The 18342-nt window shown below is 37.9% G+C and overlaps 1 protein-coding gene across 1 annotated transcript in view; it reads right to left on the bottom strand.

Moving 5' to 3' along the window:
• The window catches only part of DCDC1 (doublecortin domain containing 1), a 414547-nt gene that overhangs the window by 62823 nt on the left and 333382 nt on the right, over positions 1 to 18342 (bottom strand). Inside the window, exons 20-24 of the mRNA XM_065592482.1 lie at positions 12411 to 12534; positions 9187 to 9368; positions 4942 to 5052; positions 3748 to 3847; positions 2080 to 2215 (exon numbers count right to left, since the gene is read on the bottom strand). Of these exons, the coding sequence (XP_065448554.1) occupies positions 2080 to 2215; positions 3748 to 3847; positions 4942 to 5052; positions 9187 to 9368; positions 12411 to 12534 (653 nt within the window). The remainder of the gene's footprint in view (positions 1 to 2079; positions 2216 to 3747; positions 3848 to 4941; positions 5053 to 9186; positions 9369 to 12410; positions 12535 to 18342) is intronic.

Below are 18342 nucleotides of genomic sequence, written 5' to 3'. Positions count from 1 at the left end.
AGGTTGCTGCCTGTTTGACCTCTTGAAGTGGGACTTCCCATGGTCTGTGCCCTCAGATGGTCATGAGTAGTGGAGCACAAACTACTTACAGTTGCTGCTGGGTGGTAGTATGGTGTGGTCTACTGCCTACCAGCTCTGCAGGTTTGAGACCCTGTTGGCCTTATGTAAACACAATAGCAAACTACTAATGTGGATACTGCTCTTTATTTAACATAGGGCCCTGTGTTTCAGAGCTGATGCAGGGGTTGATCCTGAGAAATGGGTAATATTTTTATCTGAAAAAATGAACTAAATCTTTAAAAGTCAGAACTTTGGGTTGCTTTATGAATTAGCAGAGAAGGATTAGTCACCTCTGCAGTATGATGGATCTATGTTTGGGGAAGAGGTTGGTCCGAGCCAGGGGGACATGCATCAGTTCCACACCACCCTGAAAGGGAATACTTGAGAAAGTTAATACACACAGAAGGCTTAACTTATAGACTGGTGTTTTAGATATATGTTAAAATTACTTTTTTCAAAGACATGTTATTTGCTAATAACTTCTGTACACTTTTTGCGAGATGTTATTACACTGTATGTAAAGTATGCTTAGCTTTCTGTTTAATAAGGTATGACAATTCTTGATTATTAATTAGATACCAGTTGGTTCCTGATCTATAGTTATTAACTATAACTATATCCTTCTATTGTTTAGAACCTATTCCTGCAAACTCTTAATCACGTGAGGCATCATTGGTAGTGCTCATACTGTTTGCATGGGTAAGGCTTTGGAGAATATGACCTTTATGCACTATGTAGTAGTACATATATTTCTATTACGTGATGTTAATCCTATATGGATGTCTTATCATAATAAATAATTAATTTTTATTTATTTATTAATATTTGGCTTTCTTTACATTAATATTAAATATGTATTGCCAAGAGCAGACACCAATGAAGATGGTTTCCCTTTAGTGTTTAAAGTGGCCAAGGATGCTGTAGTTTTATCATTGAACTTAAAGACCCTGTCACGAACAGGGCAGCCAGTCCTGGTCTGAACACGCCTGTAATCCTATGTATGGTACTCCATGGGATACCTCCAAATTTTGTGCAGATATTGGATTTCCTTTGGATCCAACCCCTAGTGGCATGGCATGGTGAGTATATTGTCTAAACTCCACAAATCCCTCCTGTAATTTAACCCCACCAATGCTGATCTAATTCCTGCAGCAATACACAACTTCCAAAGCTTTGCTAGTATCCAAATTCGGAAACAAGTACACATTTCAGACAATCACAACTATGCAAGCAGATCATGCCTACAGGGGAAGTTAATATCCACACAAACTGGATATCCTACATAAACACTGGCACTCAAATGAGACGGAAAGTACAAATACATGTGCCACGTATGGAGACTACTGTAGAAAACACTGGTTTACATGACTAGGAACTTAGAAAAGAAAGATTAAACCACTGATGGGCAAGTGGGTGGGAGAACCTCAATATTTTCAAGTGGAGTGGGAGAAAGGCTACTTCTATTGGTAGTGATCCAATCAATAGTTCCAGTATTGGAGAGGGAAGAAAGGATTAGCCAATATGCAAAATAGTTTCTTACACTAATTTTCGATGGGCATGTGAATTACTTTGATTTTTCTTTCATGATGGACTTTATTGTCCATAAACTCCTATGAATAAAAGTAAAATTATCTGTGTCTTTCTCTATAGATGGTTATTCTGAGCGTATACCTCAGTATATAGAATTGAGGACTGGGAATACAGGACTACTGGGTTCTAATCCCGGCTGTGCCACTGACTTGCTTTGTGATCTTACACAAACCATATAACCTCATTCTACCTCAATTTACACATTTCTAAAATGGGCATACTACTACTCTCTTATTTAACGTTTGTTGATTGCTCTGAGATCCTTATATATACAAGTGGAAATTATTTCTCTCATCTACACCTGCAATACTGATTTTAACACTCAGACATTTTTACACAAAAGCAGCTATTTCCCCCAAAATATTATGAAGACACATTGAGACAATAATTTCCAAGTGCAGTAATGAGCTAAAATAACAAAATGCTTACTTTCAGGGTTACGCATGATACAGTAGGCATGAATTGCAGATATATCTGACGCTAAATTATTGAGTAGAAGACGTTTTTTGTGCTGAGCCATAGTCAAGTGTGGATCAATCCACGGTTCTCCACATGACACATAGACCTGTAACAAAGACAACTTATTTATTAGCTTCACATTCACATGAGGCGATATCAAATACTATGTTCAATACATAATATAATTATGACTGTGAAAACATACTAATAATAGCTCACTTATCACCTGGTTCCCATAGTAAAAATGAAATAATATTAATAATACAGATATTTTTAAAATATCAGTGAAATTTAACAATCAAGGTAATTGAAAAGTAGTTCTTTTACATTAAATGTTGAATTAAAAAGGAGAGGACAATTTGTCTTAAAAACAAGATGTCAAAAATTATGCTTTCAAGTTTAAAAGACATTTTAAATTTGTCAGTACATCTGGATTTATAGAGTATATTCAAGTCAAGGACATATGGCACTGTGGACATACAAGAAACCACTAGTGCTTAATTATTCTACCTTAGACACCTAATAGACTCTCTCTCTCTCTCTCTCTCTCTCACACACACACACACACACACACACACACCAAGAAAACACAACTTCAAAGCAGTTTTCACAAATCCCTGGCACTATTTCAGAATCTCCATTCATTGCTTAGGTCTGTTAGGTGTTTTAAAGGACACTGCCATTTTCATGGTACTTCATTGACTGGGGCTGCATTTTATTAAGCAAACTAAGGTCCCAATTTTTCATCAGGATCTGTTAATATTGACCTTGCAGCTACAGGAGTCTGCACAGGTGCAGGGGTTCAGATCCCCTTACAGGTTTAATATCTACGATGAAATTCTGGCCCTACTGAAATCAAAGGGAGTTATACCTAGGATTTCCCTAGTCTAGAAATACTTTAAAACAATAGTCTAAAATATGGAGGAGATTCTGATAATTACATCCAATGAAGTTATCAGAATTATATAATGAAAAATCAGTAACATTATTTTAAACACAATTTAAAAAAAACATGAATTCAATAGGAAGCCAGCATCAAATAGTCAAATAGGGTAGAAAGCTACCATCTTGACAATGTAACAATGCATCTAAAGATGCCATCCTACAAGGTGCTGTTCTACTTTGGTTTTCCCATTAGAAAGTGCTTTGACAATGGAAACACTCCAAGGTAAAAGCCAGGTAACAAAACCCTCAGTCCTCAGGTAAAAGCCAGGTAACACTCTTAAGTAAAAGCCAGTTCTTTTGGCTTGCAGGTCCAGAGACAATATGAACAGACATTGGTCATAATGGCAATTATCTCAGATGGTATGAGATAAAGGTATGTTTTTGGGAAATGGGGTTTCTGTAGTTTCTGTATTTTTGACTGCATGGATTACTTTAATTTGTTAAAAACTGAGATCATTGTTTAATTGTTGTTTATTAATCCACAAGTGGTGATGATGCCTTAATGAGTGGGGAAGGGGAGAAAGAAGTGAGTAGAGTCAGCCACTGAATCAAATGCTGCTACACTGGGCCCGCTGTATGCCATAGCACACACAAACAAAGAGTTAATGTAAGCTAGTGTCCCCACTGTACAGGAACACAGCATTCTGAATTAATATTATTACTTGAGTTGCCATTTTATAAAATCTCTCTTACCAGTTGATCTCTCTCAAGGTCTTTCAAAAGAAAGAGTTCCACGCCTTTTTCAGTGAATAATCTTCGAGCAGCAGTAGGTAAATTCAACATGGTAGTACATCTTTAATAATGGAAAACAGACATACCCTTTTACATATGCTGGATATGGGGACATTATAGTACAGATACTGTAATCATTCAAGTTCTGTATATATCCTTTTAAATTTTTTCAATTATAAACAATATTTGCAAATGTAAAAACATGTTATTACGCATATTGTTAAGCACTGACAATAAACTTAGCACTTTTAGAACGTAGGTACTTTTAGCTGACTTAGCCACAGGATAATGAGGGAAGTACTCAACCTGATGACACTTGCTACCAAATTCCTGCTAATTTTAATAGGTGTATCATATTAAATCATTGAACTATGAGATAAGAATATACTCCAATGAGTCTTGCTTTAATTTTTCCCATTAAAATGGCAACATAAAATGTATTTTCTATGTTTTCAACTAACATCTCTCCTTTATACTGCTATGATTCAAAATCCATTCAAGTCAATGGGACTACTACTATTGTCTTGAATGGCCTTAGGATCTTGTCCTCTGGCCCTGATTTAGTACAGCACTTAAGCACATACTGAAATGTAGTCCTGAACAGGGATGGACTTAAGAGCTTTCCTAAACTGGGGCTTATGTGCTTACTACTAATGTTTTTTAAAATGACATGTTGTCACCTTTAATGAAAACCACTGTAACCATTACCTTTTATAGGGTTATTTAGAAATAAAAGTATATGAATGAAAACACATAAAGCAATTGTATTAGATGATTTTAAAGTGAACTACAATAGTGACCCTACTCTTTTCCTGAGTAGGTTCTGGGACATAAACTATAGATATAAACAATGAGGTTTGGGACATGTTCAGACTTCTGAATAGAAATGGATATCACACTCAAAAATGTCTACATGGTATTGTCTTCATTTTTAGTATAAATATGCACATTAACAAGTTTTAAATACAGATAACAAGGAGTTATTGTGCCCCAGGTGATAGATTTCATAGAAAATTATCTGGCTTTCATTTAATTTATAAAATGTATTTACAACAGGCCAAATCTATTTCTGGTATAACTTCTCTAAAGACAATTCCAGTATGACAGGGATATCAATATATTAATGGAAAAGAATATATGCATTTGAATGTTTACTTGTCCAAAAAGTGCTGAAATTCTATCTTGTATATTTCCATTCCAGGCTCTTCATCAGGATGCATTTTCTGGTTCTCCTTTGTTTTCTGTTTCTTTTCAGGATGAATATTTCTAAAGCAAATGAATACATTTTTAATTGGCACAGTGTGCAAACTCTTAGTTACGCAAGTGCAGTCTGGTCAAGAGACTCAAAAGTGTGAAAGGATCCACGTGTGCGTTTTTCAGTGTCAGGAGCACTCTTTACATGGAAAAATAGAACATCCCTATGTATCTAATTTGGCAAGTTTTACAATTAACTTAGTCACACGTTTGTGAAAACTGGATTTTTATACATGGTTGCCAATCAAATGCAAAGCTTTATTGCATACTACAATCTGAGAGCATTTGAATTTGTCAGAGTACAATATCAGTGGTTTATAAGCAAAGGTTAACTTTAGGATCCAGAATCCAGTCTCTGTTACAACAATGTAAATCTAAACATCAGCAGAGTTACTACAAATTAACACTGGTGTATCTGAGATCAAAATCTATCCTGAACTGAATTGCTAACTTAGTATTTTCTTGTGTAAAATCCCAATATGTCTAATATTGATCTGTTCTCATTTCATGGGGATTTATGCCCTAAATCTTATAAGTGGAGATGACAACAAACCCCAAAAGGCTTAGACAGCATTTTAATGTGAGAAAATTTGTAAATCATTAACTAGATTTAGTCCAATATAAATAGGCACAACTTAATTGACTTCAATGGAGTCATGCTTACTTGCTTGCACCTGAACTTAAATTGGTCCCAACACATTTGAATTTAACATCCATTTTTGCCAATAAAAGACAGAGACTGCAGGAAGAATATCTATATCTGTGAGCATTTCTGCTCGCTCATGGAGCATGTGTTAGGTAAAACTGTCACCATGAAAATATCAACATTTACCAAATTACCATAATGCCATTATTACTTTATTATTTCTTTATTACCGTATTATTTCCTATTGTAATCATAGGGAATTACTGCAGTATCTCTAGTGTGGTAACTATCAGTAAATGATGAGGTCTATTATGCAGGATATGCTTTTTATTTTGCTATCAATCAAAATAGTAAAATAAATAATGGAGTCCACTGTATAGGGGTGTGTGCATGAATACTAGAAGCTTAGCCATATCACATAAAGAATCAGCCAATCAATAAAAGTAATTTGGGTCATTTTACAACAAATGGAGGCTCCTCAGCAGGAGGGCAACTCATATTACAGATCACTCTTAAAATAGTTAGATTTAGATTTATTCAACCACAGAATCCATGGTTAACTAATAGTGTGTTTGATTCAGAATAAATGCACACAAACAATGAAATTTAGTTGAGGCAGAAATACAGCGCAATATTATTATTTATACATTGCCATAGTTGTTCAGTGGCTTTGCCAAAAATATAAGAAGGCAGGTTCCTGCTCTGAAAGATTCATTCTTTGCTTCCATCCATTGTTTACACACAGTATTTATAATATTTACATATGTCAGATCACCTAACAGTCTGAAATACCCTGAGTTATCTATTGATGTGAGCATAAGTTAATGAACCTAGTGGCAAACTTTGAGGACATTAATTAATTTCTAGATGTTTAGATTTCCAGTTTCCTAATGTAGTTTGTGGATTGACTAGAAAGCACTAGGCTGAGGAGGAGAGAAGTTTCTGGCTGCTGATAGGCAGGACAAGTCAGGAAACTTAAAAAGAGCTAATTTTGATCTCCTTCCCTTGCTGGAAAGTACCTCCTTCACCTCTCAAGGTGGGGGTCGGGGTGGGGGGTGGCAGGTGAGCCATATCATGAGGTGAGGCCTGAAGTGGAGAAGAAGCCAGTAAAGTGAGATGGCAGATAGAAATGGGTGGGACGCATGAAGCTCTCTGCCTATTTGGGGAAAGTAAGGTCTTGTGGTGCTTGTCATAGAGCTAATAAAGGGAGATGAGGCAAAGACTGGAGCCTGTCTTCTCAGTTCCACTCCCTTAGTGTAGAACTCTGAGGATGCATAGTTTTTTTCTCGGCATTTTACAAGTTAAATGAGACGTTCAAAATATTTTAAAGCAAAGTTCTAATACTTTACATTGGGCAAAATGTTGCCATAATTTCAAAACACATTAAACGTTAGTGTTTGGCAAAATCTAGTTCAAAATAAGAACGACACATTATCTAGTATCATTGCCTTGTGAAGGAAGGACCACATAGGACATTAGCATAAAATGACAACAATATATTGTGTGGCGACCAGGCCCCTGACCATGCAAATGTTTTTGCACATACTTAACCCTAAGTCCCATTGACTTCAGTGGTTGTGATGACCAGTTTTTCTATTTCAAATGACCTAATTCAACAACTTCATAAAAAGTAAGCACTTTGGTAGAGCTTCAGAGATGATTTCAGAAAGGGTAAAAAATAAAAAAGTCAGAAATTTAGGACTATTCATTAACTTTCTATGTAAAAAAGATCTGAATTATTTTAAGAGCACTATACTCACATTTTAGATATAGTAGAATGAACTAATTATGAAATGTATGCCTCAAAGATTTCAATTTCAGGCTTGACTTTACTTTGAAAATTAATTTTTTACTTTATCATTTTTAAGGCAACTCAGTGGACAGTCTATCTGAATATTACTCATTGTTCAGTGATGTATGAACTATATTTAATCAATGTGAAGAAAATAATATTAAACTATTATCAGAAGCATCAAATGTTCTAAAAACCTCAAAAAGAAAGGTCAAAAGGTAACATCTTTGCTAACAATATGAGAAACAATGTATTTAACTTATTCTTTATATCAAAGCTTTTAAATGAGTTATGAATTACTATTCTTTTGTCATATAAAATGAAAATAAAAATTATGTTCTTTTTACCAAATATAATTTGTATTGTTTCAAGACATTTTATTCATATACATATTAGAAAGCAAAGATATTTTTTCAGTATTTTCCTAAAAAGCATTTTTAAATAACTATTTCAGCGCTAAACAATCATTTGAATAGCTGACTGCAGATTTTCACGACACGAGACTTATACAACTACATCCAACGAAGATGTGGTCATCATGAAATCACTTGCTATGTCAGAGAATTAATTGTTTCATGACAAAGTAAATGTCAACAAAGGTAACTATCTCATGATAAATACTGGTAACTCTCCCCCCCTCCCAGACATTTTTATCAATACTTCCCCATGCTTTCAAATTTCCTCTGCCATTCTCGGTTCATTTCAAATGATGATCCAGAGAAAACCCTTCAGTATGGACCTCTATTCAGTCATTCTCCACTTTTCTCACTACTACTTGGATAGAACCACTATCATGTGGTCTTGGTCTTAACTTTGATCAAGATGGCAAGACAAAGGTGGTTTGTCTGTTTTTCCAGAAGATAGGGAAAGGCAAACAGCCTTTCATTTCTAGACTACTGCTTCAAATCTAGTTGTTCAGGAGCCTATTCTACATGAAATGCATTGAAGGTTTCAGTTAATTTCCAAGCTAATCGATGTCAACATACTAAAAATACTTTGACAATGTGTGTCCTGGTAGCTGTTGAGGTGGAGAGATCAAAGATTTCATAGGTTACATGCCAGAGCTAGCCTCTACAATTCCTAGAGCTGGTTTTACTGGGTCAGGGTAGAAACACATGAGCCAGATTTTCAGCTGGTGTCACTCAGTGTAACTCTTCTGACATCAATGAACCTATGCCAATTGACAGAAGCAGAGGCTCTCATCTATTAGTGTAAGATGGAGAATCTTGCTGTGTCGCTTTCCATAACCTACCCAGTCATAAAGCAGGAACTTCTAAAACACCAGTGTGGCTTGCACCTTCCCAGATAAGGAATGTATAAGCTCAGTCTTGCATTCTGGCTTCAACGAAAAGAAGCTGCTAATAAACTTGGGTCTCCCTGCACAGCAGCATAATGTACTGTCAGCAACAGACCTTGAGCAAGCAGGCCTTTGACAATTTAAGGTCACACATCATAGGTTAATGACCAAAGAAGAATTCTCAGCATAAATTAGTCTGAATTAATTAATAAAGAGTGTGTGAATTTTTTCTTTACTATTTCAAAGTTTTGGGATACTGCACTGTAACTTTTGCATAAATTCTTGGTTAAATTATTAGTAACACATTGTAAAGTTATTCTAATTAGAAATATACGCAAGTTAAAGTGAACCATATGTCTTAAGAAATTATTTAGTTTATGACATTATTAAAATAAATTGCTATTTCCTTACTGTCTGTTTAGCATATTTGTAACATCAGGTCCAATGATGGTGATAGCCTTGCTTTTGTCCCTGTCTCCATTGTGCAAAGCCCTCAGTCTCACAGGTATATACCAATCTGACTTCCTGCCAGCTGGTTTCTTAAGTGAAGGACTGTTTGGAACCAGCAATCCCTCAATTGGCCAGTCAAAATCCTTTAAATAAAATAGCAAAATATTAATTGAGTTTAATACATGTAATTGAGTTTAATCCAGCAAGAATTTTGTTATTTTGGTTTTTATTTTGTTGCACAAACCATTTAAATGTTTTTAAAGTTAACCTTAGTAAAGTTAAGGTACCACAGTGATGGCTGAGGTATAAGAACCTAGATAGTTGGAAAGACAGACAAAATGAAATATTTCCAAAAGCACTTATGCAACTATGGAGTTCTGGCTTCTCAATCTTGGAAGGGAAAAAACGACAAAATCCTCAGAGTTCTCAGTGGAACAAAGAAAGGGAGAAAGTATGCTGGAGTCTGTTAATAGTCTGAATCAGATGCCCTTCATCAGTATATAATAAACCTCAGACATGAATGACCAAAGCTACTCTGTAGTTTGGGAAGGAGGGATTGTGTTAAAGTAGGAGTTTTTATTATTTTTCCACCGTATAGAACACATCTTAATAACTATGGTCCTGATCTTGTAAACACGTATGAATGTGCTTAACTTTCTTACTGTGAGTAGTCCCATTAGGTTGTAATAGTTAAATTAAGCACACATATAAGTCTCTTCAGGATCAGGGCCTATACTATCTCATGGAAAATCTCCATGTGATTGCACAATATCCTTGTAACAACTACAACAATCACTTCAATGGGAAAGTATTATTAGGAAAATGTCTAGGAATAAGTGTTTTTCCCCTTTATTAATCACACTGTCTCCTTTCGATCTTCACTTCCTCTCTTCCTCCCACGTTATTTTGTTCCTACTTTTCCCCTTTGATCTCCTGGATATGCTGCCCAGCTACCTAGTTCCCTCTTCCTCTAGATATTCCTTTCAATTTCCATTATTGACACCTGATTTCTCTCCTATGGGCAGCTCCTGACTGATCGTTGATGCTCAGGAGTGCCATACTTGAGAGATACTGCTCTTATTCTATGTGGTAGTGGCCACAGGGCAGGTTGCTAAGTTGTCTCTCTTCTTTGTTTCCAGTTACCTCTTGGGGCATCCAGACTTTTTTTTTTCCCAATTAAGAACCTAGCCACCTGAAGAAGCAGAGCTGTAAAAAACAAGGAAGAGGAACCAGCACCATGTGACCTGCCTGATGTCTGCAGATCTCCAGTGGCCACAAGCTGCAATTTGAGTGCAGCATGCACCTCAAGGTGGGGAGGAAGAGGGAGGCCTTTTCTGGACTGGCAGTATCAGCTGAGTTGGTGGGGTTCAATAAGTCATTGATCCTTGTGCAGCTGAGGTGGGGAGGTTATATAAACCCTGGCCCTCCAACCTGACCTCCCTCTCATGCTTCATTAGCAGTTGCAAAGAGTTGGCAGAGAAGCCTGCCATGGTTACATGTGGCCATGGCCCTCCCCTATGCGGGACTGGGGGTCCCAGGAGATTCAGGGTAACTAGTGGGTCCCATCTGAGATCACCCCAGGATTATAATAGAGGGCAACAGTGGCAGGCAGCAGCAGGACCCAGAGATCATGCTGTTGAATTAATTACTGAAAGAAGGAGGAGGTCCAGAAGGTCCCACACTGGTCAAGAATTGACAAAGGGCCAGTGTTATCTGGATTAATTTGAGATTACGGCCACCAAATGAGGACTTCAGAGATGATACAATGAGAGAGCAACAAAGAGTCAGTCATTACAGAAACATAAGTACAGTGCAGCAAGTTAATGTTGCTAGAGCAAACTTAGCTGCTGGAATGCCATGATTTTAGTGCTTGATCTCACAATTTAATGCCGCATTCTCTATTTTTAGGCATTTAATTTCCTACCTAATTTATTTTTTTAAGGAAAAGAAATATCCTTCCCAGGCCATAACCTGCTGGGTGTTACTGAAATAGGAATTGGTACTATATATAGTCCACCAGTTCCACTATATATATATATATATATATATATATATATATATATATATTGAACTGTTTTAATACAGTAGAAATACTGCCTTTCGTTAAGAACAGATGCCTCATCTTTAATTTCTTGATTGGTAAATACTGTGAATATTGTAGTTTAAAAAAAAATCTGTTTGAAATCTAACAAAGTTCTGAATAGTTTAGTCTATAAATACCTTCCCCTGTCTTCAAAGTTCCCTTTGCTAGTCTAGGATTTAAATCCTGATTTTCATATATTTTAACAGAGGGAATGGAATCTTCAACTTTTGCTTTGTCAATATTAATTCACTTGTACCAAATTCATGAGAGTCACTGGTGGCTAACAGCACTGTGCAGCCTGACAGATAATGTTCACTTAGAGGAACAGACATCTTTCAATTTAATTCCTGATGAAGTTTATTTTTCATTAATAAAAAAACAATCTGCTATGTCTACGTCCAGTATGGCTGAATATTGTTTCATTTAGAGTCCAGTTCTGCCACACTAAGTCATTCTAAAGTAGTACCTTACTCCATAACTAGACACATTGATTTACGTGTTACAGGTGGCAGAACTGGGCCTTTGTTTGTTTTTCAAAACAATCAAACAAACAAAAAATGCTGCTATCATTTAAGATAACTGAATACCAATAAAACCAGCTAACGTTTAAAAAAATTGAAAGTATATACAGTACTACAGATTTGAAGTATGACCTAAGGAATAATCTCTAGGAGAAAAATCCAGCCTTGTGCAGACAATGTCCCTTTTACTGCCAGCCAAATACTGACTCATAGGTGAGTATTGCTACCATCAACCATGAAAATATAAAAGCCAAAAGAAAAAATAAAGTTAATATTACCTTTTCTAGGGAAAGTTAAACATTGAATTGCACATTGCTATGGATACTGTGTTCTATTAAAGTATTGGTGTTTCAGAATTAAAGACTGGTAGAACAAATCTTAAAGTTCCATTCAATTTGCAATAATTCATTAAAACAACAGACATTTTTGCACTAGCACCAGCATCTATTTTCATTTATTCTTTTCCAAAATTTGCATGGCATGCTTGGACCAGTATATCACATCTGTTCAGCTTCAGTGGATATTTAGCAAACTAAACAAACTACTGCATGTGTTGTAATTTCTTGAATGCATGAAATTACCTCATTAAGTTCTCCATTTGGAAGGACAGGCCACATGTATGTCAGCTTATTCCATAGCGGATTCTCCACTTTGGAATGTTTCCACTGGTCTGGTTTAGTTGTCCCTTCATGCTTTATAGCCCATCTGAAAAAAATGAAGTTGAATCTCTTTTTTTATAATTACACTTCCAAATGTTAATAATTCTTGAGCAGTTAAATTACAACTTTCTCTCCAGAGATGGTGCAGAGCAAAATCCTGGATATGGTTTGAGCATCCAACCTCTTCAGATGGGTGAGCTAACACCTTGGAGCAGAAAACTCCTCAACCTGGAGGTTTGAAGTCCATCTCTCAATCTGAACTTCCCCAAATCTTAGAATGTTCAGATTTGACCCATGTCAGAGATAGGTTTTTGAGCTTTGAAACTGGGCCATGATCCTGCAATTGACTGTGTGCAGTTGCACTCAGTTGCAGGATCAATGCCTGGAATTCTCATGTGAGTTTTAATCCTTCTCTTTGAATAGTTCCTTGACAATACATAATGTTGAGAGTGATGGAATGCACACCATGTTAGCCATTGAAGTAGTTTTCATATTGTGCCTAGTTACATACCACATTGAAGTAAATGATAAGTAGCTATGAGTTGCAAGGTTAAAATGCCATTAACAACTATCTACAAGCATCAGAATGTAATGTAATTACGGTGCTCATTTAAAAAGAGAAAAAATCAAGGAGTAATCCTTTATAAATATACAAATATAGGCCCCAATATAGAAGGGGCTTAAGCACATGCTTATCGACAAATGTGCTTAAGTCCCATCAATTTGACTTATGCATATACTTAAATTTAAGAACACACTTAAATAACTCTTCTGAATAGAGATGCTCTCCTGAATTTCAGCCATAATATCTAATATATTGTCCAACTATAGATATGGGACATCTTAACATAAAACTTTCTATGGCTTACTTGCATTCCAGATTTATTAAAATGACAGAAGATTTTGATTTATAATCTTGATTATTCATCCTGAATAGAATCCTTAGAATAGAAACTAAGTATATATATTTTTTTCTTAGTAATTTGTATTTTGTAGCTGCCAGGGTCAGTAAGAAGTTTCCTTGCTTCCCATGAATTTCTGCAAGTCCTTACAGGTTGTGAATCCTCATTGTCTTCCTCTTCTTCTTTGTAACGTAATGCAGATTTCCTAAAATCCCCCTTGTATATTTCAGAATATCACAACATCTTCCAAACAGAATATCGTTTATCTGTGGTTTCCAGCACACAGACTCTACATTTCAAAAGGAGCCGTTAGAAAGAATTAGCGGAATGAACAGAATGGGAATCAGGCCCTCCTGTGGGTTTAACTGGGACTGCTGGTTAAAACCAAGACCACTGAGATTAAAATGTACCCATGGACTACTTGCAAATGAAATGACAGAAAAATAATAAAAGCAATTTCAGCTGGTAAATTTCAAAGAACAATATAAGAGGATCATGTATACTTGTTACACAAACTTACATAACCATCATATTTGATATTTTCTCAAAGCTCCATGACAAAGATAGAAATGTGGCAATGCAGAGCAAATGTTCTATGGCTACAGAAGAGCTGGGAGACACCAGACCCTGCATAGAAACAGCTGAAGCCCTTGTACAGTTTCGCTCCAAAAAATACTGCATATTTGCAGACATGCTCTGTTTATTCCCATTTTGGTTTTCCAAAGCTGAGAAATGTCTTAATTCCTGAATGCAGTTTTTTTCATATTTGGCTATCACTTGTAAGTCAGAGCAACTGGAAATAACAGAAAATGCACTCAGGAAATCGGTTTGGTTTTGGTTTTGTAAGAACTGACCAAGAATAGAGTGAGCTTGTTCCATTATGTTTGCAAACCACTGTAGGAGAAGTGGATGCTGCAAAAATGTGTAGGGCCCCAGTTAATAAGTACACAAAAGCTGAACCTTTAAGAACTTACTTGTCTATTTCTAAGAAAAATTAAGAATGAGTAGAGAAGTGATCTTAGTTCAGTACCATACATACTCTCTGGAATCGATTCTCCACTCAAGGTATATATGTCACTGCCATGGAGAAGGGTTTATATTGTGCATACAGTATATATAGCATATGAAAAAATTCAGTTGGTATAATATATTCAGGGTCAGATCCGCCATTGCCTTGCACCTTTTATAGTCATTAACATCAGTGTCAAGTGGTTGTAAAATGACACCAACTCATAATAGTGGGGTTTCATACCCACTTGACACTGATGTTAATGACTACAGAAGGTGCAGGGCAACCAAAAAGCAGGCCCACCAAATTTTAGCAAACAGCATATGTATTTAAGCTTGTATTGTGCATATATAGAGACTTTGGATAGAAAATGTACACAATTTACTAAATAACATACTGTAGATGTTAGTGTGATGGATGTGGAGCGGCTCTGTATTAATTTGTGAATACTGTATGTTAACCTGGTTATTAGGATGTCTACTGTATTAAGATATTGGTTTAGGAGAGGGACAAGGTGGATGAGGGAATATCTTTTATTGGACCATCTTCTGTTAGTGAAAGAAACAAGCTTTTGAACTACATAGAGTTCTTCAGGTCTAGGAAAGAAAACCAGTGTGTCACATTGGGAAAAGATTGTTAAGCATAAGAGGTACCACCTTGTAACGGACCATTCAAAAAGAAGTGGCCCATTAACACCTCTGTAGTCACAGAACAAAGGAAGGTTAGTGGGTTACAGATTGTTGTAAAGAGACATAAAACCTGTACCTCTATTGAGTCCATGATCTTCAGTGTCTAGCAAAGTTATGAATTTAAGTTCCTAAGCTCATGTTTGTGAAAGGTTCCTTTGAGGATGAAGACTGAGAGGTCAATATGGAGTGATCATTTTGTAAAAAGTGTTTGCCCACAGGTGACATGGTGTTTTTGTCTTTTATCACTTTTCTGTGTGAGCATAGTGATTGTCTATGTGAGCACAGTAATTTTATCCTGTAACGAGGCAGTGTGGTCCCCCGCCGCCCCAGAGAGGGCGAGCCACTCCAGACACCAGAGTGAGTGGGGCCAGGGAGCTCCAAGCCCGCCTCCCAGAGGGTCAGGCGCAGGACAGGAAGTAGAAAAGCAGGGGGCCAGAGCTCCCTCGGGGGGCAGCCGCTGGAGAGGCCAGATGCCTCCGGCCTAGCTCCCGGCTGGGAGACCCTGGCAACCGGCCGTGGACCTGAAGACTGGCCCGCCCGACCAACACCTGACGCTGACCAGAGCCCGGAGGAGCTGCCAAGCCTGCCCCTCGCCAGTTACCGGGAGGAGCTGTCAAGCCTGCCCCTTGACAGTTACCCGGAGGAGCTGTCAAACTTTCCCCTCGCCAGTTACCCGGAGGAGCTGTCAAGCCTGCCCCTCGCCAGTTACCCAGAGGAACTGCCAAGCCTACCCCTCACCAGTTACCCTGAGGACCCATGGTGTTTGACCCCCCCGAGGATACCATCCTGACCCAGGTACCTCTATAGGGGGAGTTAGAAAGTGGCCTGGGGGCAGCCGACCCTAGTCTGGCACCGTCAGTGCCAATGGCAGTGTATTGCAGCCAGGATCCCCACTGACTCAGCAGCAGGCCTTCTGCCACTGCTAGGGCCCCGGGTTGGGACCCAGTGGAGTGGGAGGGCCTGCATCCCCACTGCCACCCATCTCGTGGGTGGCAGTCTCCCCCTCTCCCAGGCCCTTTGGAGCCAAGAGCCTGGGCTCGTTGTTAACCTGTTTGAGCTCAGCCCCTGCCTGAGGGCTTAAGCCACTGACTCCTTGCTGCCCCGCCCTGACCCAGGGCTTGAACCTGTTACTTATAAACTGCTGCTCAGCCCCTGCCTAAGGGCCTGAGCCTTAGACTCATTGCCGCCCCGGCCTGACCCAGGGCCTGGGCTTGGTAATTGTAGAACTGTTGCTCAGCCCTGTCTGAGCCACCGCCCACCACCTGAATAACTGTTTTATGGCATCTCCTCGGTCACCCCTGTGAGAGACTCCTGCGACCAGACTGAATTTCAGTCTAATTTCTTAGGACTAGCCTGTGCACTGCCACTGGGGCTTCCCCTGGCACACAGCAGTGTCTATAAGGTACTACAAAGCCATTAATATTTTTATTTTGTGGGTTTAAGAATTATCCTTATTTTTTTAAAAAATTACGGTTTTATTTTCTCTCTATTCCTGATAATGCTGGAAATAGAGAAGAAAGAAAACATGCCATTGACATACTCTTGAGGCTAAGGCTCTTTAGGATTCAATAGCATATCCGTGGGTCTATGATGATTCTGCCAGGTTTTGTGTATTATTGTTAATGAACATTCACAGCATTCACCAAAAGGTCTTTGCAGAAAGTGCTATTAGGCTGCCAAATTTCAGCACAGTGTGAATTTTTATAGCCAAGTTATAAACCCCTGAAAATTGTGTTTTTATAAATGAAAAGCTGACAGATCCTCAACTGCAATGGCATTAATGGAGGCAACTGTAATGACTGTATATGTGCATAAAATAAATTATATCCTTACAGCCTTTCATATGTTTGTAGTATCACTTATTACTGAGAGATTTGAAAGTCATATAATTCTCCGAAAACACCACTAGGTGGAGGCAGTGATTCACAAAATGCCTCCTGACAGACAGCTTTCTAGATGCTGCACTGCAGTTACTTCCAGTTAACATAATTTAATATCCCTATTCAGTGTATTACTGATGCAATTGTGTGGGTTATTTTTTCAGTAGATGCCTCACAGAAAGTAAAATAAAACTATTCATGCGCTCAATAGCTAGCAAATTTCTCGCTCGCTCTCTCCCCCCAGCACAGACGCAGAGCTCAAAGCAAGTTTAAAGACAAAGTATCAGAAGTTTAACCCCAGACTTGATATATGTGTTAAGAATATTAATTACAAAAAAAAGAGAAGACAAGGCACACCACTTATACTTTTATTTGAAGCTACGAGACAGCCTGATCTATGTTTTTAAATCTACAGTTGCTGACATTTTACCACTTTGCTAGCAAAATTATACCCAATCTTTTTTCCAAACCAGATTTGCCTTATCTGTTCATTTATTTTCTCCTGGTGAAGTCAATAAGGGCTAACATGTGCAGGACTGGGCCTGTAGGTGGCATGTCTGGCTGTCCTTACTACAGAGCCATGTCCCATCAAGTGGCAACAGATCCAGTCTTCTATGCTGTCAGTCATGAGTAATGACTGATATCATAGGTCCTGTCCCTCTGCTCCCCCCTCAAAACAAATTCTTTTGAACTCTTTAAATGACGATGTATAAGAAGCAATATAATATTTAAGGTGGAAAATCACTAAAAGGGTGTAAAGGAGAAGTCACACGAACAGGGAGAGCCAAGTTGTCAGATATTTTGGCCTAAACTTTCAAAGTGACTAGTGATTTAGGATGCCACAGTTTTTGAGTGCTCTATCTGAGATACCATATATGAGCCTAGTTAGCAGAGACTAGTTGTACAGTACAATCTGAAAACCTGACCTCTTTTCTGAGTGTCCACATTGCAATACCTTAAAACTCAAGCATAGTGACATAATGAGTCACTTCTGATAATTTAGGCCTTTGTCTAAGAGAAAAGAAATGAACAAATAAGCAGACCTGTAATTCTTCTTCACTGAAGGTCACAGTCTGACAACATTCTCACTCCAGGGATTCAACTCTCTACTTCACGTTATATGGCAAGTGAGCAAGTCCCACTACCTGGGATTGCACATCACACTCTGGATTGGCTGCTATCCTTGAAACTTTGCAGTGAGTTCATGGTTTAACAAGATGAAACAGCTCTCCAAAGAAATAAATAAGGCCTTGGCTATACTTGCAGATGTACAGCGCTGTGAGTTAAACCTGACTTCGTGCAGCTGAGTAGGGAAAGCGCTGCAGTCTGTCCACACTGACAGCTGCCCAGCGCACTGTCGTGGCCACATTTGTG

The sequence above is a fragment of the Chrysemys picta genome, chromosome 4 (genome assembly GCF_011386835.1).
Source record: "Chrysemys picta bellii isolate R12L10 chromosome 4, ASM1138683v2, whole genome shotgun sequence".
In the NCBI taxonomy this organism is placed as follows: domain Eukaryota; kingdom Metazoa; phylum Chordata; order Testudines; family Emydidae; genus Chrysemys; species Chrysemys picta.
Note: the sequence above shows the minus strand (reverse complement) of the source record. Positions and strands in the feature narration are given on the sequence as shown.